Source organism: Hibiscus syriacus, unplaced genomic scaffold (assembly GCF_006381635.1).
Source record: "Hibiscus syriacus cultivar Baekdansim isolate YM2019G1 unplaced genomic scaffold, ASM638163v2 tig00110684_pilon, whole genome shotgun sequence".
In the NCBI taxonomy this organism is placed as follows: domain Eukaryota; kingdom Viridiplantae; phylum Streptophyta; class Magnoliopsida; order Malvales; family Malvaceae; genus Hibiscus; species Hibiscus syriacus.
This window is the reverse complement of record NW_024062824.1, coordinates 1,542,486-1,565,781: the sequence shown is the minus strand read 5'-3', so window position 1 is coordinate 1,565,781 and position 23,296 is coordinate 1,542,486. Positions and strand designations below refer to the sequence as shown.

Here is a 23,296-nt window from a genome sequence, read left to right as displayed (position 1 = left end):
AAGTATCAAACAAAGGCATAAGTCTTATGAAATCTTACCTTATAAGATTCTTATGATTATCTCACATATTACATTATCATCACAAAATGTCGACTTATCATCCTTAAACTATCACTCTCAAGACAAATGTTCGGTCTTAAATGCTATTAAACTCATCACTTTCGATTACATGTGTAATACCCCAAAAATTTAGATAATGACCAAAATGAAAATTTTGAAAGTTTGATGGTCAAAATAGAAAATTAGAAAAAGTTTAAGGAATTAAGTAGTAATTTTCCCAAAAATAATTTTATTCCATAAATGGATTTATTTAGTGACCAAATTATAAATTTGGTAAAGTTTGGTAACCAAAGTATAAACTTTGAAAAGTTTAGGACATTAATGTAATTTTGGAAAAATTACAAATGGGTACGAAAATAAGTAAATATAAATATTATTTTCACATTTTTAAAATGTTGGAAAATAATATTTAATGGTTTAATTCTATGTTTAATTTGGACCGTTGGATTAAGGTGACTAAATTGTAATTTGGGAAATTGCAAGGGCAAAACAGTAAAGTGGAAAATTATTTATTTATCTTTGACTATTGAAAGATGATAAGGATGATATTTCTCTGATTTGGATGATGATAAGGATAAGTATTTAGGTTTTACGGTAATTATGAAGTTTCATTAAGGGTATATTGGTATTTTCTCAATTTAATGAATTTAATATTCATTAAATGATTAATTAAAGGATGATAAGCATGCTATCAATCTAAAATATCATGCCAAAGTGTTCATCTCTTCTCCATGGACGTGAGCTATCTTAAAGGTAAGGGAAAAATATTTTATTTTCAATTTTTGAGTTAATTCCTTTGGAATTGGAGTTATGCCGTGAAATATGAAAGTGGTCTATGCAAAAAATGCTATCATTTGGTACCAATATTTATTTCTAATCTGGCTGGATTTCAAAGATCCCAAATCTAAGGGTTTATGTTCATGATAGGGTTCATAAAATTGATGATGAATCTTGATGTTTTTGAGGTTGTAGATTCATTTTCAAGATTGATTGATAATTAAAACATGCTCAATCTTCCTATAAGAAATTCTTTAAAATTTGGTCAAAAGAGGAAATTTTAGAACTTTGTGTTCCGATGAGAGTTGATTAGGGATTTGATTTTAAAGATGTTATAAGGTTGATTGAAAGTTGATTTCAAGGTTCAATCGAATCAAAATCGAGTAAAATCATGAAAAACCTAGGTTTGGAATTTAAATGAGTGTTTAGATGTGAAATATGACTATTTTGGAAGTTTGAAAAGATTGATGATTTAAGTACAACACTTGCATAGTTTGGGTACTTAAATGTAATTATAACTTTGTAAAAGCATTTGAGTGGTAATAATTTCAATGCTGGAATTTTTGGGTATTAAGAATTTAAGTGATAAAATGGTGAAGGACCATTTTGAGTAAATTGGAAAAGTTTTGTTCCAATGTTAAAAAGGAATTATTAAGTGTTAAGTATTTGGTAGAAAATGAGTTTCAAGTATATTATGGAGTTATTTTGGGATATGTTTATGTTAGTAAAATACTAACATATGTATCATTATGAATTTGTGATTAATACAGATTGTGATTGATTTGTGATTGAAGCAAGTCAAGTATAAAAAGGGTTTATTGTGGAACATAGTGAGGCACATATGTTGGAATATATAAAGTGTCAAGGTGAGTGCAATACATGCATGAAATTATACATGGATGTTTTATACATCATCAGGAAGACTTGCAATAAGTCGACCTTGTTTATATCAACATGATTGTATATCTTTTTTATAACTTCGATATGACATTGATATGTCATAGTGTGAAATTATAATGCATTGATCATGAATAATGTGATATTTTACCATGAATGTTAATTTGGGTATGAACTGCCCCATTGTTAAATTATAATAATATACTTTTCCATGGATGGATCAAATAAAATTGACTATATGGCCAAGTATTTTATTGAGGATCAATGGTATTAATGGCATGCCATAGAGTCTAGCAGCTACATATTAGGTAGCACTCGTCTAGGGAAGTCACATAGTGCAAGCCTCAAAGTGTAGCGATAACACGATACAAAACACTAGGTGTACAAGGTGGGTAAAATCGACCTCAGCAGTACGGAGCATTATTAGGTGAGCAAAGCTCGACCTCAGCACTTTTGTGTAACATTTGACTTCTATACTGTGTTCCTCATACAGTTATACTTTGGGTTATGGTTTATTGGTTAATAAATGGTAAGTATATTGGTAAAATAAGCTTACGAGCCTATGGAATAAATTGTAAATATATTGTTAAGAAATTTTATATTATGTTGATCATGGTAAAATATTGGACATGCATGTAACATGATCTTATGGCATTTGTTTTTGACATTGAAATTCATGCATGAATTGTATTGCACTATTTATTGTTTTAATTGCCTCGCTAAGTTTATACTTAGCGTGTGATGCTTTTCACGCGTAGGTAAAAAGTCAGTAGTGGAATAAGATTTCAAAGTGACATCCTATGTTGTAATGTTGACTTTGTTAGTGGCATGTACTTATTAATGTTTTATTTGTTTTGTTGAACAAATTTGGAAACAAAAATGGAAATTTTATAGTGATGAAAGGTTAAGTTTTTATGAGTTATATATATATATTTTGCTAAAGTTACTGTAGCAGTTAATGTAGTAGTGAATAGTGATGAACAGTACCCACGCTTAAAAATTTCCAGAATGCTACAGGGGTACCAATACCCTGCTACAGGTACTGATACCCTCACTGTTCATGATACTATTCATAAAAAAATCTTTTGCTTTAAATTTTCTATAACTAAACATAATTCTTATGATATGATATTTTGATAATATCTTTTACCATTTTAAGAAAATAAATTTTAAATCGCTTTTGAATTTGAAAACGGTTTTAAAAATTCGGGTGACATCTATAATCTGTATATGTATAATTGTACGGGTTATGGGTGTTACAATATGCAACATCTCAAAGTCCATAAATCAATCGTCACTGATGGTATTGATACCTCTATATAGATATTGGTACTAGCCTATAGGATATCGATACTTCCCCTTGAGTATTGGTACCTAAATAAACTCAAAGTCCATTAAACCACCTTAGTAAGCCTTCATAGGTAACCTGTTCATTCGACATGGATACCAAGCCTCCAACATCGGTACCAAGCTTTTGATATCATTATCAACCCATGAGTATCAATATTGAATTTAGCTTTGATGAATAGATAACTACCCCCTATTGATACCACTACCCTTATTATATATTAAAAGAAACTGATACCATTACCTAGAAAAACCAAAATTTATCTAGAATAAGAACAATATCGATACTAGTTTATCTGTATCGATATCCAAACCAAGAAATACACTATGTTACCTGGAAAACACCCACAAACTCCCCTAAACACTTATTTTAAGGTATATGTTGATTATTAAAACTAATGAAAGTCATTAGAGTCATTATACATCCTTTTTTCACCAAAATAACGTTCAACACTTCCACATCAAATAATCAAGCATTAAAGTCCCTATATACTTTTCGACCCCATACAAGTACACCATATTATATGTTATGCACTACAAGTAGTATAAAAGACTTAGATTATCTTATTTCATCTATTAGAAACCCAAAAACCTTTTTAGTTTACCAAATAACTAACCTTCCATGATCTTGCTCATGGGGGGGGGTCTTGTATCGCTCTTTCATTATCCAAAAGCCTACCAATGATTATAACATAAAAATGAAATGATTATAATACTAGTTGTTAAAAAATAACTAAACCACATGAAAAATAATATAATCAGGGGAATAAACCCATTGGACCTTAAATCCTCCCAAAAGCTCATGGCAGTTCAAGAACACCAATGAATAATATGGTGAGCTTCCCATTAAGCTCGTGGTCCCAAGATCGAGAATCTTACATTCAAATCATGTATTAAATTAAGAAGATGATGAAAGTTGAAACATTTATCACTTTCCTTGTTAAAGAAGAGAATAATGATAAATCTGTTAAATGGTAGTATTTATGCTCGTTAAAGAAAATGTTAGCTTGTACTTAAGCATATTTTCATGTGAATATTTATCATTTTCATTTGTTTTTCATTTTTTTTATTCGTTTCATTTTTTCCATCTTTTTTGGTGGAATATTTGTACAAATTTTTGTTAGTGACCAAAACATAATTTTGAAAGTTTAGTGACCGAAGTATAAATTTGTGAAAAGTTTAAGGATCAAAGTGGTAATTTTTCCAAAAAGAAATTTTATCCCATAAATGAATAGTTCACCCAAAAGAATGACGTATTTTGTGGGAGTCAGATTGTTGATAAGAAATTTATGTTAAAAGCTATAAAGTGTTAAAGTTCGATATAAATTCAGTAAAATGGATCGAATAGAAATTATGAGAAAATTTGAAGGATATTAAATTAATCTTAGAAATATTATTTCCACATTTTAAAATGATGGAAAATAATATAGATCATTGTATTTGAGAATTTATGTCCATGTTCAGTTTGGACCGTTGGATGAAAATTGGCAAGATTGAATTTTTTGGCAAAGTGTATGGGTAAAGTTGTAAAGGGTGAAATGATTTCTTCATCGTTGACTTTGGAGAGATGATAAGTAACATGTGGCTTGGTATGGATGTAATTATCAAGTTTCATTAATGGTAAAAATGGCATTTCCCATTAAATCATTTTTAAATTCATTTAAGCTTAAATAAAAGACATATTAACATAAAATTCACTAAAATTTCACGAGAGTAAGCTCGTCTTCATCTTTGTGGCTGTGAAACATAAACCTAGGTAAGAAAAAGTTTTTTTTTTCATTTTTGAGGAATTTTTTTTTGGTTTTTGGATTAAGGCATGAAATAGAAATTTTTTCTATTCGAAGAGCTCTATCATTTGGTACCATTTATACATGTTAATCTTGCTTGAATTCTTAGTTCCCAAATTAGGTGGATGAAGAACATGTTAGGGTTTTATGAATTGATGATGGATTTTGAGGTTGTTAATTTTGTAGAATCATTTCTATGCTTGATTGATGTTTAAAACCACCTAGAAATGCTTCTAATAAATTTGGCCTAACCTAGGGTTTGGGGAAAATTATGATTTTGTTAAATTAGGTTAGGGGTTTGATTGTATAAGCCTTGAAATATTGAATAGAGGTTGATTTCATGCTTGAATCAAGTAAAAATCTACAAACTATAACCACTATATTATTTGGCCTTGAGGAAAGATTTGGGAAAATTTGTGAAAAATTTCTCATGGCATAGAAAGGTGTTTGGAAGGTTCTACATGTCTTAGAAAATTTTGGGACCATTTTTTTATTTTGTGAAATTTTGTGGACCTGTTTAGAAATTTTGAAAAGTTTTAGGGTTAGTGTCTAATTGCTCAATTTTTTATATACATTGCTGAAATTAATGTTAGAGGGTTGAAATTGATGTTAGAATGTGAAATTTGACTATTTTGAAAAGTTGGTAAAGTTTAAGGATTAAATGAAAAATATTGAGAAAGTTACTGACTTAAGAGGTAATAATGGAATTGTTAAGGTGTTGGGCTAGAAATTTAATTGCGTTGTTTAAGACTTGAATTGAAGAAATAATGGCAATGGACCATTACGAGTAAAAAGGAAACATTAAGATGAATTCTAAAAGAATTCGTAAGTAATATTACATTTTGCATTATTATTGTGCATAACATGTTAGTAAGAATACTAACATATGTTTTATATTTTTATGTGTCATATATTAATGCTTGTGTAGATCGTGATCAAACTCGTGATACAAGAAAATCTAAAGGCAAGGAAAAAGTTCAAGAGTAATCAGATATCGATAGTAAGGCATAATAGTGGGGATTACGAGGTGAGTACATTTGATTATATACATATATGATATGAGGAAGAATTGATATGAGTCAACCTTGAGTGGTTTTAAAATGTATGATTTTAAAGCATTACGATATATTTTTCGTAAAGTTTTATGAAAATGATTTTAGGGTATGAACTGCCCTAAAACAAATGGATGTGTGTGTTTTATAATATTTAACATCTACTGATGTTCTTAAGTCAGTGTTCATTCTGCGTTTTGGATATAAAAGCCTGTTGTATGTACATTGAAAGTCATATGTGCACTTGACATACCTTGAGTAAACTGGTTATCGATCAATTTTGTTTAATGCATTATTGCATTCTTATATTAGTACATTTGAGTACTCTTGGCACTATGTGTGCAATAATGGTGTTCATAATGATTTAAAGTAGTGAATTACCATTTCGATGTATTAGTATAGTGTCGCTATGTACTATAGTATCTATAATTCTGTTAGCACTTTGATGCATTTCATGTACCTTGCATTCTCACCTATCATACATTGGGATGTGAATGGATTTTAAGTACTCCAATTGACAAATATGCTATGCATATGAAGTTGTAATACCCTAGTCCAACTTGACCCGAAGGTCCATCTATTACGATGCCACACAGAACCACCGAAATGGTTAACCCAAAAATGTTGTTTAAAATATTTAATAATAGTAAAACCATTCATCATAATTTAAACGAAATTGAAATCAAGTTTACAAAACAAGGGATTCTCCCAAATACATTCAAATACATCCAGAAATTTTAATCAAAATATAGTTATGACTTGATCATACAAAGGTCCATATAAAATACATGCCCTCTAAAATATACTCAAGACATACTCTATAGCGGTTGCTTTGGAATGTACATATGCGATAGGCTCCTCGATGATCCCTCTACTAACTTGCACAAGGAAACACATTCCATATGATGAGCTAGAAGCTCAGTGCCACTAATATAACTATGCAATACTACATGCATTCATTACATGAAAATGTCGAATGCAAAGTCTTGAACATGGAAAAGTACATATCAAACATGAGATATGTTGAGGGGTGCGGTCGGAGGAATTTACGTTTATCTCAAACAACACACTAGCCTATCAAAAATAGAATAAATTCGAGGTAAGAACTAAAACTTACGTGCATCAGAACTTATAGCCTTCAGACTATTTGGAATCCTCGAGAGGTCGGGGTGAGGTCCAAAATTTACGTGTATCAGAAGCTCACATCCTAAACCTAGTTAAGTATATGGTACGATTTCAGAATTTACGTGCATCAGAATTTGTATCGGTATGGCCCAAAATTTATGTGAATCTGATGCATACCTAACAAAAAATATCCGAATATTCACAAAGAAAGGATGATCTTCATAATCCTAGAGTAACTCGAGTGTCCTAGCCGTTTCCCGAGCATCACACAAAGGCAAATCTTATGTCATCCTATCTTGCTTGATTTCTAGGTGAGAATTGAGTTAACTTGTTTGTTTCACTTGCATAGAAAACTTAAGGATTATATGAACCCAAAACACCTCATCTTGAACACCTAAATAAATTAACTAAAATTGCCAAAAAAATCCTTAACCGTTCCCCGACCGAATTAATTCGGTGGCCGACCGAATTAACCGAACTAATTCGGTTCAGTCGGTTAATTCGGTTAAAATCGAATTTTGAACACCCCTAATTATATTTTTACATTGCTTTATTGGAATTGTTTTAAAAGGGTCAATAATAGTAAACTAGGATCATTTTATTTTGGTTAGTCTAGTTATGTATGTATTTATGAGTAAGTAGTTTATATATAATTATGTTTTAAATAGTTTCCTAATTAAGCAGTGTTTATGTAGTTTTATATAATTTATGAAATAACATTAGACTGCCTAATTGCTACCTAAAAATTGGATTTGTTTTTAAGATTCAAATATTATTTTATGATTTTACACGATTAATGGAATAGTTTTCAAGTTAATAATGGAATGTTTTAGAATGAAACAAAATTTTAAGCATTTCTGTTTAATGAAGGTTTATAAAGTTGATGTAACATCTTTAACATGTATTTCGAGACGTATACGGGTTATGGGTGTTACATTTATTGTTATCAGGGCTAAACTAAGATTATTTTATGTCAGAAATATGTACGTGCTACTAGGATGTCGATATTACTGGTCTGGTATGGTAAGGTATTTTTATTGATGATGCTTCTCCTTGTTAACATAATTTTGAAATGTATATGTGTTAGATGTCAGAAACTAAAAATAAGGGTAAGAATATTGAAATCGATTCAAATAGATCCGAGAGTATTTTAGTATCTTGCCTTAGGAGAGTTTGAGCTGTAAGGGATTTTCCTCCATTCTATGAAAGAATGTGACGCCAGACAGAATAACGATTATCATGTAGGCTAGTTCCAACAGATGATTCACAAGAGAAAATTCACCCAAAAACCAGAGAAAAAAGTCTCTAGGGTTTAATAAAATATTATAAAATCAAAACTATCCAAAATCAGTCCACAAGCCGGACTGTTATAGCCAAAAATCTTGTTTATCAGAATTTTAACAAAAATAGAAAAATCCCAAAAATCACTCTAAATTGAAATTCAAAATAAAATAAGCAATCTGCAAAAAAAATCCGACCGAAATCAGATTTAAAATGACTTCCTAATTGACAATCGAAATATTACCATAAATAGTAAAAATATCTAAATCTAGTGATTCAGAGGGGAAAACGATAGAATTTGAGGTCGAAAAAAAGGCCACATGGAGCATAGCTCGTGGACAGCGTGCGCGTCGAAAAGAGATTTTCGGATTGGGGTCTTATGCGCGATTCTGACACCCGTAGCCAAAGTTATGGCCAAAAGACTGAAGCACACTCAAAACGGCCCCAATGAAGAACATATCACAATCAATTCCCGCCTTTGCGCTGATCTGCCAACTCATGGTATCTTAGCACCATCAATGTGCAATCTGACAGCTCAACATCATCTGTCTCGGATCTCCCTGCATCAGAATGTCCTAGTGTTTAATGAGGTTATTGAATTAGAGGAATATATTAGAAATTTTAAAAGGATTACAAAAGAAGTTAAGATCGATGAGGATCCGGAGATTATAGAATTTACTGGTGACCCTGGGGATTTTGCAGGTAAGTAAATTGTCCACTAAAAGTTTAAAGAAAGCTAGGTTTTTAGTGAATTAGATAAAAATCATGTATTCTTCGAAAATGTTTTAAATGGGTTTGAGTGAGAGTATTTTTGGATATGAAAGACTTATAGTGTTTCAAAATTATAGAAATAAAAAAGTGTATAAAGAATAACTGTAAGTGGTAAAGTATCAATTTATCCTTAAACGTAGAATGTGTGAATAAGTTGTTTTAATAAATGATTGATTATCTTCGCATCATGGTTGGGTAAATTGTTGAAAGAAGAAATTGTTTCTGAAAAGTGTGAAGGGTCTGAAATAAAAGTAATCATGAAAAGGCGAAATTATCGCCAAATGTGATATTTGCAGTATTGGCAACGAAATTGACGTTAAAAGGCTATTCAGCTTTTTAGGTAAAGGTAATTGACAATTGAATATGTGAAGATAGATTGGAAGATTTTTCTATAGTTTGGGAGTTTCATATGTATTTATTGACAAGTTACCCAGATAACCTCCTAATCGAGAAGTCAAGTTTAAGATTGATATTTTTGGTTATAGTACTTATCTCAATGGCCTCATACCAAATGGTTCTAACCAAAATCAGAGAGCTAAAGGAACAATTAAATTAGTTAGTTGATTGAAGTTTGAAATTTATTGGGATTCATTGAATCTTATCAGAGATTCGTGAAGACGAAACTGATAGAAAACTAATTTTAGTGCAACTAAAATCAAGTGAAGATTATGTAATTTACAGTGATGCGTCTCATAATGGATTGGGATACGTATTAATTCAAGAATAAAATTGATAGCCTATTCTTCAATATAATAATGATGCACGAACAAAATTATCAAACTAATGATTTGGAGTTAGCAGTTGTGGTGTTTGTTTTGAAACTTTGGTGCCACTACTTATATGGTGAGCGATGCTATATTTATATAAATCATAAAAGTTTGAAGTATTTGCTCACTCATAAAGAATTGAATCCAAGGCAAAGGATATGGATTGAGATTTTAAAAGACTATGATGTGATTTTTTTATTATTATTTTGGAAAGGCTAATGTGGTAGCTGACACACTTAATCAAAAGATCTTCTCTGCTTTGAAAGCTTTAGATTATTGATTTTCAATAAAGAATGGTGGTGAACTTGTTACAGAGTTAAGGTTGAGAACTATATTTTCAGATTAGATTAGATTTGATATCTTTAAATAAAAGATAAAAACTATTTGGAGAGGATTGAACAAATGAAGAAGGGTGAAACAAAAGACCTTAAAGTTAAGACTGATGAATGTTTGTATTATCGAGGTCAAGGTTGTATACCTGATAATGAAGAATTAAAAAAAGTTATATTTTGAAGCTTAATATAGTCTTCTTACTATGCATCCGGGTGGTAACAAAATGTATCAAGATTTAAAGACTTGATATTGTTGGGTAGGTATAAAAAAGGCTATAACTGAGTTTATATATAAATGTTTAACCTGTCAGCATGTAAAAGCATAACACCAAGTACCATATGGGTTGCTGTAACCTATTTCTATTCCTCAGTGGAAGTGGGAAAGTGTTACCATGGATTTCGTGATAGGTTTACCTATGACACCTAGTAAGAAGGACCTAATCTGGATAATTGTGGATAGAATAACTAAAACAACATACTTTATCCCAGTTCGGATGGATTATTTGATGGATAAGTATGTTGAATTATATATCAGAGAGATAGTACGACTTCATGGTGTTTCTATATCGATAGTTTCTGACTGAGACCCAAGATTTACTTCTAGATTTTGGAACTCTCTCCACAAAGCTTCGGGAACTAAACTGTACTTCACAATAGCTTTTCATCCACAAATAGATGGTTAATTTGAGCGAACCATTTAGATCCTTGAAGACATGATAAGGGCTTGTGTTATAGATTTTAAAGGATCGTGGAAAAAATATATGGCTTTGGCCGAGTTTGCATATAATAACAGTTATAAGTCGAGCATTAAGATAGCTCCTTTTGAAGCATTCTAAAGAAGAAAATGTTGAATGTCATTGAACTAGTTTGAGCTAAGGGATCGAGATATAGTTGGTCTGAATCTGATAAAAGAAGCGGAAGATAAAGTAAATACCATACAAGACAATCTCAATATAGCTACTGACAAACAAAAATCATATGTTGATTTGAAAAGGAAGAGTTAGAGTTTCAAGAAGGTGATAAAGTGTTCCTTAAAGTATCATCGTGGAAAAAGGTTATGAGATTCTAGAAAAAAGGAAAATTGAGTCCGAGATTCATTAGCCCATATGAGATTATAAAGAGAGTTGGTCTGGTAATTTACAACTTAGCATGACTCCAATGATAGACAAAATTCATAAAGTTTTTCATGTATCAACACTTCGGAAGTATCGACTGGATCCTTTGTATGTGATTACACTGGAGGGAATTGAGATTCTGTCAAATTTTTTGTATGAGGAGGAACTAGTAAAGATCTTATCATATAGAATCAAAGAATTAAGAAATAAGACAATTCCACTAGTAAAAGTTCTTTGGCAAAATCATAAAATTAAGTAGAACTAGGAACAAGAAGAATATATGAAAAGACATTTTCCTCGTCTGTTTACTTTAGGTATATAGATACGTATGGAAAATTTGAGGACAATTTTTATTTAAGGGGGAGGAATTGTAATACCCCAATGTAAGTTTTGAAAGTTTGGTGGCTAAAGTATAAAATTTGTAATAGTTCAATGACCAAAAATGCAATTTTAAAAAGTTATATATTTCAGCCCGTAAATAATTTTTTTGGCCTAAAATAAGAATTGTTGTGGTAATCATATTTTCAGTATGATATTTGTGTTAAAAGTTATAAAGCTATAAAGTTCGGTACATAAATCGGATAATCGAATCGAGTCAGAATTTTAAAAAAAAAATTCAAGGATGTTTAATGAGGGTTGGAAATATTATTTACCATATTTTAGTTCAGAGAAATTTAGCACAGATCAGTGTATTTTTTTAGATTTAACCTAACAGTGGAATTTTTAGTGACTAAAATGTAATTTTTGAAAATTGCATTACCAAAGTAGAAAGTCAAAGCAAAGTTGGTTCATATTTACTATGGAATATTTTAATGGAATATAATGCAATGACATTTGGTAATTATCAAGATTCATTAATGGTATAAATGAAATTTCTCATTAAATGAATTTTTAATTCATTTAATTAGTTTAAATGCTAGATGTATTAGTTGACAAATACTAGATAATCAAGCAAATAAACATAACTTCTCATCTTCCTCCATTAGGCCGTGAGCTCCATAGCAACCAAGGTATGATTTTTGTTTTGATTTTTGAAGCTACATACTTGATTTTTGGATAAAACTATTATATAGAGAAATAATCTACATGAAATTCTCTATCATTTGGTGCAAATAATACATGGTGAGCATGCATATTTCAAGAGATTGAAAAGTAGGGTTTATGAATTTTGAAGAATTGATGAAAGATTATTATGTTTTTTATGTTGGAGATTAATTCTAAGGCATGTGTGATGATTAAAATGATTTATAGAAGCATATATACTATTAGACCATATTAGGGTTTTTAATAATGTTGGGATTTTGATGTAATTTGATGTTGTAATGATTAGAATACTATAAATTTGATGTAAGGAAATTAAATTCATGCTTGAAATTGCATGAAAATCATGCCCTAGAGGACCTGTAGTATTCATTTATATGGGAATAAATTGGGGAAATGTTGAAAAATTTCCTATGGTCTAGAATTGATATTAGAAGGTTATATGTGATTTAGATATCAATTTGGAAGCTTGAAATAGTAAAATGGATATTTAGCAAGTTTTGAGAATTGTGGGATCTTAACGTGTAACTGTTCTAATTGAGGGACTCAATCTTGATTTATAATGTTAAAATGCTGGATTTTTTAAGTTAGAAAGATGGTTGAAACCAAATTACAAATTTAGTAAAGTTTATGGGTGGAATTCCAAAGGTCTTGATATTATAGGGACTTGATTTCAAGTTTATTAAATGCAAAAGTATCGTATGAGTAAAATATTATAATATTGGAAATTTTTATTTCTATGCTAATTTTTTAGTTTCAATATTGAGTTGGGATCAAATTGGAAGTTTAAAAAAGTGGGTGGTTGAATTCGAAAAAGTCTAAGAAAGTTTAGGATGAAATTGCAAGTTTTTGAATGTTGAAGTATTGATTTGATTATTTTATTAAGGTGTTGGAAATTTTATTAATTAATATACAATGATCATAATGATGAAGGATCATTATGAATTTAATGGAAAAGTTTAGGTGAATTTTGGAAAGAATTTAAAATTAGTGGCTTGATTATGCAATTGGCAAAAGTTGAAGGGTTGATAATGAAAATAAATGTTTATGGGATTGATTGAGCATTTTGAGAAGTTTGAAACTATGATTGAAGTACGATTTAGTTTTATATTGATTGCGTATCGATTTTATTTTTATAAACTTTATACATTATTTAAAGTTTGGTTTATGTTAGTACGATACTAACAAATAGTTCGAATATTTGATGTTATTACATGACATTGTTAGACCATGATAAATCTAGTAATCCAAGTCACTCGAAAGGGAAGGAAAAAGTGCGAGATTGGGAAGAATATCATGGAACTAGTTCGATAGTGGGGCAAAGGTGAGTGCATATTTAATTTGTATTTATGTTATCGAATGAACATTGACTTGCAATAAGCCAGTGAGGGAGTTACTATGGTAAAAAGTCACTCCAAAATAGTATATGATTTTTTATTCATGCTTATATATTCATTTGGTAAGCTAATATAATTATGGAATAAGCTAAGGATGCTAGTTAAGTAAAGAAACCTATAAATTATGATTTGAACAATAAGTTTAGAAAATCACCGTAAATTATAAAGAAGAGATTAGAGGATGATCTCTATACCTCTGGATTCATATATCAGTCTAGTTTCGTTTAAAACATACGGCTACTGATTTTGAGGAGTTTTTATAAGTCAGATTTGAAAGTTTTCTATAAATTGTACAAGTTGACCTTATATGGTTATATTTGTATTCAAGTCTAGTTTTTGGTGATTTAAATTGAATAATTTTTAAGTATGTTGATTAATATAGAATAATATTCTTTGAATCTAGCGCAGATTGTTAGAGTATGAAATTTTGATAAATTATGTAGTTGAAGCAATTAGAAGCAAATGATTGAATCTAAAGTTTAGTGAGGATTATATTTTGACTTATAAATAAAGTGTCAAAGTGAAAGCAATTTATTTATTTTTTTATTATGATTGAGGAAGACTTACGATAAGTCAACCTCGTATTATTTTAAAGTTTGATTTCTATTTTGAAAATGGATTATTTCCATGATGTATTTCATAAAGTTTTTGGATGGTTTAGAGTATGAATTTCCCAAGTATGATTTTATGTTGATGAATTTTCAATGACTCAAAATCATGAAACGATTATTATTAAATGAGTAAGATATGATATAAAATCCCTTTGTATGTTGCATTGAGAGTCGTAGATACAATCAGCATGCTATGAGGTAGAGTGAATCTGATTTTGATTTGGAACTTTTGTGAACATTATGTGTAGCACTGTTGATGCGGATTATATGATTGTACTTGGAGTGCATAGTCTGATTTAATGATAGCACTGAAGTGCTTATTGCGCACACTCGTCTGACTCACATACCTTGCATTATCTTACATATACGTTGGTCTATAAAAGTAAACGTGAAAGTTATTAAAAGTATATGAAAGAAAAAGAACATGGAAATGAAATGAAAGTTCTGAAATATGAAATAATGAAAAGAACATGAAATCTTTGTTATATTTGATGTTGATTTACATGATTTTTTTATAAAATCATGAGATGATGATTTTTCATGTTTCAAGAGGAAAACAACTTGAAATGCTCAATTTGAAAATTTTAGTGTTTTTGTTTAAATTACAGATTTATGTTTGTAATACTTTATGAAATTTATGTTTTATCTCACTTTAGCTATGTTACTGCCTCTTTAAGTTTTTACTTAGCGCTTGATGATGTTCATGCATAGGTTCAAATAGATAAAGGAACATGAAGTGGGGAGCCTCTTGAGCATCTTTTAAGAAAATCATACCTAATATATGTACCAGTAAAACAACTTATCTTTTACTTATTAGTCACATATATATTATATATCTACGTTGCTTTATCGAAATTTTTTTAATGGGCTTTAATAGTAAACTATAACCATTTTATTTTGGTTAGTCTAGTTATTTATGCATTTAAGAATAAACAATTTATATGTATTATGTTTTAAATAGTTTTCTAATTAAGCAATGTTTAGAAAATTTTATATAATTTATTTAATAGCATTAGATTGCCTAATTGCTACCTAAAAATAGAATTTTTTGAACTTTCAAATATAATTGTTTTTATTTTACATGATTAATGAAATAGTTTTCAATTTAATTATGGAATGTTTTAGAATGAAACAAAATTTTAAGCATTTCTATTTAGTGAAGGTTTATAAAGTTGATGTAGATCTTTAACTCGTATTTTGAGAGGTATACAAGTTATGGGTGTTACATTTATTGATATCAGAACTAAACCAAACTTATTTTATATCAAAAATATGTACATGTCGTTGATATTACTGGTCTGGTATGGTAAAGTTTTTTATTGATGATGATTCTCCTTACTAAATATAATTTTGAAATGTATGTGTTAGATGTCATAATCTAAGGATAAATGTAAAAAACTCGATAATACAGAGGAAAAGATCGAGGTTGAAATCGATTCAAATAGATCGAAGAGAATTTTAGTATCTTGCCTTAGAAGAGTTGGAGCTGTAATGGATTTTCCTCCATTATGTGGAAGAAATGCCCCAATGTTTAATGAGGTAACTGAATTAGATAAATATATTAGAAAGTTTAAAAGGATTACAAGAGAAGTTGAGGTCGATGAGGATCCATAGATTATAGAATTTACTGGTGACTATGGGGATTCTGCATGTAATTAAATTGTCTTCTAATTAAGCAGTGTTTAGGTAGTTTTATATAATTTATGAAATAACATTAGACTACTTAATTACTACCTAAAATTGGATTTGTTTTAAATGTTTAAATATTATTTTATGATTTTACACGATTAATGAAATAGTTTTAAAGTTATAATGGAATGTTTTAGAATGAAACAAAATTTTAAGCATTTTTGTTCAGTGAAGGTTTATAATGTTGATGTAAAATCTTTAACTCAAATTTCGAGACGTATATGGATTATGGTTGTTATATCATGACTCAGAACGTCGTCTTCTTCTATAATTGAATCCTGAAATTAGAAAGGAAAGAGAGGTCGCTATGATCATTCCAGAATTTAAAGTATTCGTGACACTCTAGGGGCATATACTCACATAGACACTTGCTGATTCTGACCCATGTGTTCTAAGAACAACTAAACCTGGAGGATCTGATACCCCTAAATGTAACAACCTAATTCGATCCAACCTGAAGGTCGTGGATTACGATGCCACATGAAACCACCGAAATGGTCAACCCAAAAATTTATTTTAAAACATTTAATTATATTAAAACTATTTATCATAATTTAAATAGAATCGAAATCAAGTTTACAAAATAAGGGAGTTTTTCGAATATGTAAAAATAAAACCATAAATTTTATATCAGAATATAGCTATGACTCAATCATATAAAGGTTCATGTAAAATACATGCCCTATAAAATAGACTCATGACATACTCTACAGCGACTGCTCTGGAATGTACAAATACGATAAGCTCCTCGACGATCCCTCTACCAACTTGCGCACGGAAACACATTCCACATGCTGAGCTCACAAGCTCAGTGTCAGGAATATAACTATGCAATACTACATGCATTCATCACATGAACATGCAAGAATGCAAAGTCATGAACATGAAAAAGTACATATCAAACATGAGATAGGCCGAGTGGTGTAGTTAGAGGAATTTACGTGCATATTAGATCACACACTAGCATATCTAAAGTAGAATAGCTTCGGGGTAAGAACCAGAATCTACGTACATCGAACCATATAACCCTTGGAAATTTTAAGATCATCGAGAGGTCGAAGTGAATTTCAAAATTTACGTGCATCAGAAGCTCACATCCCAAACCTAGTAGAGCATAAGGTACGATTCTAGAATTTATGTGCTTTATAGTTTGTACCAGTATGACTCAGAATTTACGTGCATCAACTATGTACTGAATGAAAAATATCCAAATATTCACAAACAAAAGATGATCATCATAATACTAGAGTAACTCGGGTGTCCTAGCCATTTCTCTAGCATTATACAAAGGCAAATCTTATGTTGTCCTATCTTGCTTAATTTTTATGAGAGAATTGAGTTAACTTTTTGTTTTCACTTGCATATAATACTTAAGGCTTATATGAACCCAAAACACCTCAACCCGCACACCCGAATAAATTAATTTAAATTGCCCAAAAATCACCATGAGTATCGGTACTATGCCACCAGTATCGATACTGGATCCTTGGGTATCGATACCAAATTTTACTTCAATGTTTTAAAATTTACATTGGTATCGATACCCCTATGGGGAGTATTGATACTCAACCTTGGGTATCGATACTCACCAAAATTAGCTTCGGTGTTTTAAAAAATTCCTTAGTTTCAATACTAACCCTATGAGTATCGATACTAGACCCCAAGTATCGATAATTCTTGAAGAGGTATCGATACTTCCCTTATGACTTTCCTTATTTTTACCTTCAACGAAAATAGTACATGTACTGTTCATTTAGTACCGATACCGATGGACAAAACTGCTCTGTTTTGAGCACAAAATTATACCCAAACCTCACCCATTCACTCCCCTAAGACTAGTAAACTTTTTTAAAGTCTTATTAAGTGTCATAGAGGTAAAAAGGTACTAACTTTCATGCTTACAAACATCAAATAAGAATTTTACCATGGATTACTCTAGCATACTTTCATGAACAAAACAAACCATAAATGCACATACAATGACCTGGATGCAGTATGGTCAAGTTAAAATCGTGTTACCTTGAAGCTAGGTGACTTAAAAACGTTCCCAATTCACCCAAGGGTTAGCTTTTCCTTGCCTATAGCCGTTGAACTCTTACTTTGCTCTTGAACTAATCAAAACAATTTTAATGAGTTTTTAGCTCATTTTGAACCTTAGAAGAAGCCAAAAACGCTTTCTTACCAAGCAAAACTCATAAAATGAGCTAGAACCCAGGATTCCATAAACACCCCAAAACCCGCTTTAATGGAAACTAAGCTAAACATTATAATTGGGGGCTTGAATGAAAGCTTAAGAGTTGTAGATTGTGAATATTACTTTGTAAATCACAAAGAATGGCTAATATTCTTGAAGGTTCATCCTTTGATGATTTCTTGGAGATAAAGAAGTTGGCAAGGATGAGAGGAAAAAGACAAGCTTTGTGGTGAAAAAAGAGATTTGTAAACAGATTTGAGATCATCCCAAATTAATAGGATTCAACCTTTGGTTTGAAACTGGGTTAATTACCCACCTCGTCCTTCCTTGTTTTTTTAATGATTAAACGCTCCCATTCTTAAGCTAGTTGGGCTCATCAAAAGCCCAAATCAAATCCACTAGGGTCAAAAGGTTTATATACTAAGGCAAAATATTTCATAAGCCCAAATGAATAAACCTTAAACTCCTAACCCGTATTTTGGGGTATTACAACTCTCTCCTCCTAAGAAGAAATTTCGTCCTTAAAATTTACCTAAATAGAAGTGGTGTAGATAATGGAGTAGTATATCTTCCTCGGGTTCCCATGCCGCTTCCTCTACTCCGTGGTTCCTCCATGAAACCTTCACTAATGGTATCCTCTTGCTTCACAGTTCCTTGACATCTCTAGTAAGGATTCGGATCGGTTCTTCCTAATAGTTAAGTCTTACCATATTTCAACTTGTTAAAGAGGGATAACATGGGACGAGACTGATCGGTATCTTCAAAGCATGGAGATATGAAACATTGTGGATTAACTCAAGCTTTAGAAGTAACGCCAAACGATAAGCCACTGGCCCAACTCTTGTCAAACTTCATATGGTCCGATCAATCACAGGGTTAACTTAACCTTGTATCTGAACCGAAGTATTTTTCTCCAATGGGAGACCTTGAGAAATACCTTGTCTCCCACAGCGATCTCAATATCCTCGCGCTTCTAATCAGCATATGACCTCCGTCTGTTATAAGCCTCCTTTAGAAGACTCTGATTCAATTAATCTTTTTCTTTGGTTTCTCATATCAAGTCATGGCCTACTATCTTGCCCTCCCTAAGCTACGTCCAATACAATGGAGTTTTGCACTTGCACCCATACAAGGCTTTATACGGAGCCAGTTGAATGGTCACAAAAAATCTATTGTTGTACGCAAACTCCACTAATGGTAAGTGATCCTCCAAACTTCTATCAAGATCCAAAACGGTGCATATAAGCATGTCCTCCAAAATTTGAATAATTCGTTTAGATTGTTCATCTATCTGATGATAAAAGGTGGTGCTATAGTACGGTCTAGTACCCAAAGCTCCATGTAGTGCTTTTTAGAACCAAAAAGTCAACTGTGAATATCTGTCTGTATGATCGAGATAGGGACTCCATATAATCTCATAATATCATGGATATACAGCTAAAACAATCTCTCTAACGTGTAGTCCATACAAACTGAAAGAAAATGAGCATATTTGTTAGTCGATCTACTATAATCCAAACTGTATCATTTCAGAACCTTGTCATCGGAAGGTCTATTACGAAGTCCATCGTCACTCTCTCCCATTTTCATTGCAGAATCTGAATTGGTTGTAACAACCCTGAAGGAATCTAATGTTCAACCTTAACCTGTTAGCACACTAAGTACTTGTAATAAAATTCAGACACTTATCTTTTCATGTCTGGTCGCCAATACAATGGTCGTTGGGTCAATGGTGAGTCTGAATGGCATCATGAGAAAATTATAATGGCCATATCTTATCCTGAATGCGGTATGAGCTAAATTAGTATCCTTTTCAACTGAAAGTATCCTGACCTCACATCGATCTTAGGGAATACACATACACCCTTAAGCTGGTTGAACAGATCATCTATCCGAGGGAGAGGGTAGCGATTCTCGATAGTCAACTTGTTCAGTTGCCTATTGTCGATGAACAACGTCATCGACCCATCCTTTTTCTTGAAAAAGAAAACCTGTGCTCCAAAGGTGAAATACTCAGTCGAATGAAGCCCTTGTTCAACAACTCTTGGATTTGGCTCTCTAGTTTCTTCAACTCTGTCGGTGCCATGCGATAGGGTGCAATGGACACCAGAGATGATCCTTGCAAAACTTTTATTTTGAGCTCGACCTCACGGTCAGGCGGTAATCCCGTTAACTCCTCCAAAAACACATCGGATAACTCCTGCATGGTACAGATGTCCTTAAGCATCGAAACAAAAACTCACGTATCCAAAACATGCGCGAAGAAGGCTGCACACCCCTGACTCAATAATTTTTTAGCCCTGATTACTAAAACAAACTTGGCAATGCAACATGTACTCCCACTGGTCATCACTACCATGGTCCAATCATCCTTGCGAAGCTTAAGTTGTCTCACCCTGCACTTGAAACTTGTGTCATGCCCAGAGAGCCATTCCATGCTTAATATTACATCAAACTCCCAAAATGGTAGCTCCATTAAGTCGACTAAGAAAACTTCACCTTGAAGTTTTACGGGGCAACGATAGTGAACCTTGTCAACCAAAATGTCTAATCCTAAGGCACTAGACATGCTGACCACTATTTCTAAATCCTTAATTGAAATATCCCTCTGTTGGACAAGGTCATATCCTACATAGGAATGGGTGGAAACAGGCTCCCCTATACGACCCTAATGGCAGTCTTCCAGAACTCTAGGAGTCCCTAGCCCTATTTTCTTTTGACTGAGACTGCCTAGATGTCTCCGAAACACTCCTACTCTGACCTAGTGAATCACTCACCTCTGAGCATTCTCCTTAACAATCCTCTCCATAGATTTTGCCTGTCGGATCAGCTCTACGAAGAAACAAGGAGGATTGACTACTAGATGAGTATATATGTCCAAATGGAGGCCCTCCCTGAACCTCATACAAAAGTGAGTCTCTATCAAAATGAGCTCGGGTGCATACTTTCTTAATTTGAGGAATTTCTTTTAATAGTCGAACATGGTCCTATCACCCTAGGTCATATGCAAAAATTAGACGCGTTATTCATTGGTGTGGGCCTTATCGACATACTTCTCTCTAAACTTTATTAGGAAATTATCCCAGGTGGGCATCTCTGGCTCAATCGCCAACTCTACAGTATTCCACTAGTCAATCGTGTCACCCATCCGAAAGGCGGTGATACACTCTAACTTACCCTCAAGAGTGAGGTACAACTAACGAAGGGTACAAAGCATCTATCAATGCCATTATCATGTAAAAATAGGGTTGTGGTCCCTAAAATCATAGAAAACAGTCATCCTATAATGGTAAAGCCTCTCGACCGGAGACTCTTGAGGCACCACAACAGGTTGTGCTAGGGATACAAGTAGAGGAGGTAGCATGGTATACATATTCAGAATAGTACAGACTATATGTTTAAGGGTTGAGGTCTGATCACGAAAAAAGTTCATCTCATTGACTACTGCGTCCGTAGGAAGCCCATGCTCAGAATCTAGGGCATACTCGGTACCAAAATCTTCGGCCAATGAGGCACAACTCCCCCTGACCCTCATGACTCGAAACTTCCTCGTCTGTCATAATCAAATCCTGAAATTAAAAATTAAAGAGAGGACACTATAGCCATTCCATAATTTTAAGTATTCTTGACACTCTAGGAGCTTGTGTTCACAAAGACACTTACAGACTCTGACATGCAGGTTCTAGGAATAATTAAGCCTGGATGCTCTGATACCACTAAATATGACAACTTAATCTGATCCGACCTAAAGGTCTATAGATTACGATGCCACATGAAACCACCAAAATGGTCAACCTAAAAATTTCTTTTAAAATATTTAATAATAGTAAAACCATTCATCACAATTTAAACGAAATCAAAATCAAGTTACAAAATAAAAGAGTCTCCCAAATATGTACAAACGCAACTAGAAATTTAGATCAAAATAGAGTTATGACTCGATCATACAAATGACCATATAAAATATATGCCCTCTAAAATAGACTCAAGGCATACTCTGTTGCGGTTGCTCTGTAATGTACAGATGCGATAGGTTCCTCGACGATCCCTATACTAACCTACACACAAAAACACATTCCATACGTAGAGCTCACTAGCTCAGTGCCACAAATATAATTATTCAATACTACTTGCTTTTATTATATGAACATATTGGAATGCAAAGTCATGAAAATATAAAAGTACATATCAAACATAAGATAGGTCGAGTGGTGCGATCAGAAGAATTTAACGTGCATCTTGGACAACACACTAGCCTATCTAAAATATAATAGCATCGAGGTAAGAACTAGAATTTGTGTGCATAAGAACTTATAGCCCTCAGACTATTTCAGATCCTCGAGAGGTCGAGGTGAGGTCAAGAATTTACGTGCATCAGAAGCTCACATCTTGATCCTAGTTTAGCATATGGTACGATTTCAAAATTTATCTGCATCAAAATTCATACCGGTATGACCCAGAATTTACGTGCATCAAATGCATACCAAACAGACAATATTCGAATATTCACAAACAAATGATGATCGTCATAATGCTAAAGTAACTTGGGTTTCCTAGTTGTTTCTCGAGCGTCATACAAAGGCAAATCTTATGTCATCCTATCTTGCTTGATTTATAGGTTATAATTGTGGTAACTTGTTTGTTTTCACTTGCATAGTACACTTAAGACTTATACAAATCCAAAATACCCCAACCCAAACACCCAAATAAATTAACTAAAATTGGTAAAAAATCAACGTGGGTATCAGTACTGTGCCATCAGTATCGATATCGAACCTTTCATTATCGATACTCACTTGGGTATCAATACCAAATTTTGCTTTGATGTTTTGAAATTTACCTTGTATCGATACCTCTATCGGGAGTATCGATAATCTACCATGGGTATCGATACTCTCATGAGTATCGATACCAAAATCAGCTTCAATGTTTTCAAAAATACCTCAATATAGATACTGACACTCTGAGTATCTATACTGGACCTCGAGTATCGATACTTCTTGAAGAGGTATCAATATTTCCCTTATGACTTGCCTTAATTTTGCCTTCCACG

The 23,296-nt window shown here is 32.2% G+C and overlaps 1 protein-coding gene across 1 annotated transcript; it reads right to left on the bottom strand.

Moving 5' to 3' along the window:
- Positions 1 to 19,767: 19,767 nt before the first annotated feature.
- On the bottom strand, positions 19,768 to 20,812 carry LOC120138367. Its single transcript, XM_039153849.1, has 3 exons — positions 20,552 to 20,812; positions 20,235 to 20,443; positions 19,768 to 19,861 (listed from the first exon to the last, which is right to left on the bottom strand). The coding sequence occupies exons 1-3, from the start codon at positions 20,810 to 20,812 to the stop codon at positions 19,768 to 19,770; spliced, it is 564 nt and encodes a 187-aa protein (XP_039009780.1).
- Between the last annotated feature and the right edge of the window lie 2,484 nt (positions 20,813 to 23,296).

What these genes read in the sequence shown, in the direction of transcription:
- LOC120138367 (XM_039153849.1), bottom strand. Translation starts at nt 20,812, where the DNA reads ATGTCTAGTGCCTTAGGATTAGACATTTTGGTTGACAAGGTTCACTAT. An exon ending in GCATTGCCAAGTTTGTTTTA is followed by an intron (nt 20,444 to 20,551) that starts GTAATCAGGGCT and finishes TGTACCATGCAG; the next exon opens with GAGTTATCCGATGTGTTTTT. An exon ending in ATTTCACCTTTGGAGCACAG is followed by an intron (nt 19,862 to 20,234) that starts GTTTTCTTTTTC and finishes AGATTCCTTCAG; the next exon opens with GGTTGTTACAACCAATTCAG.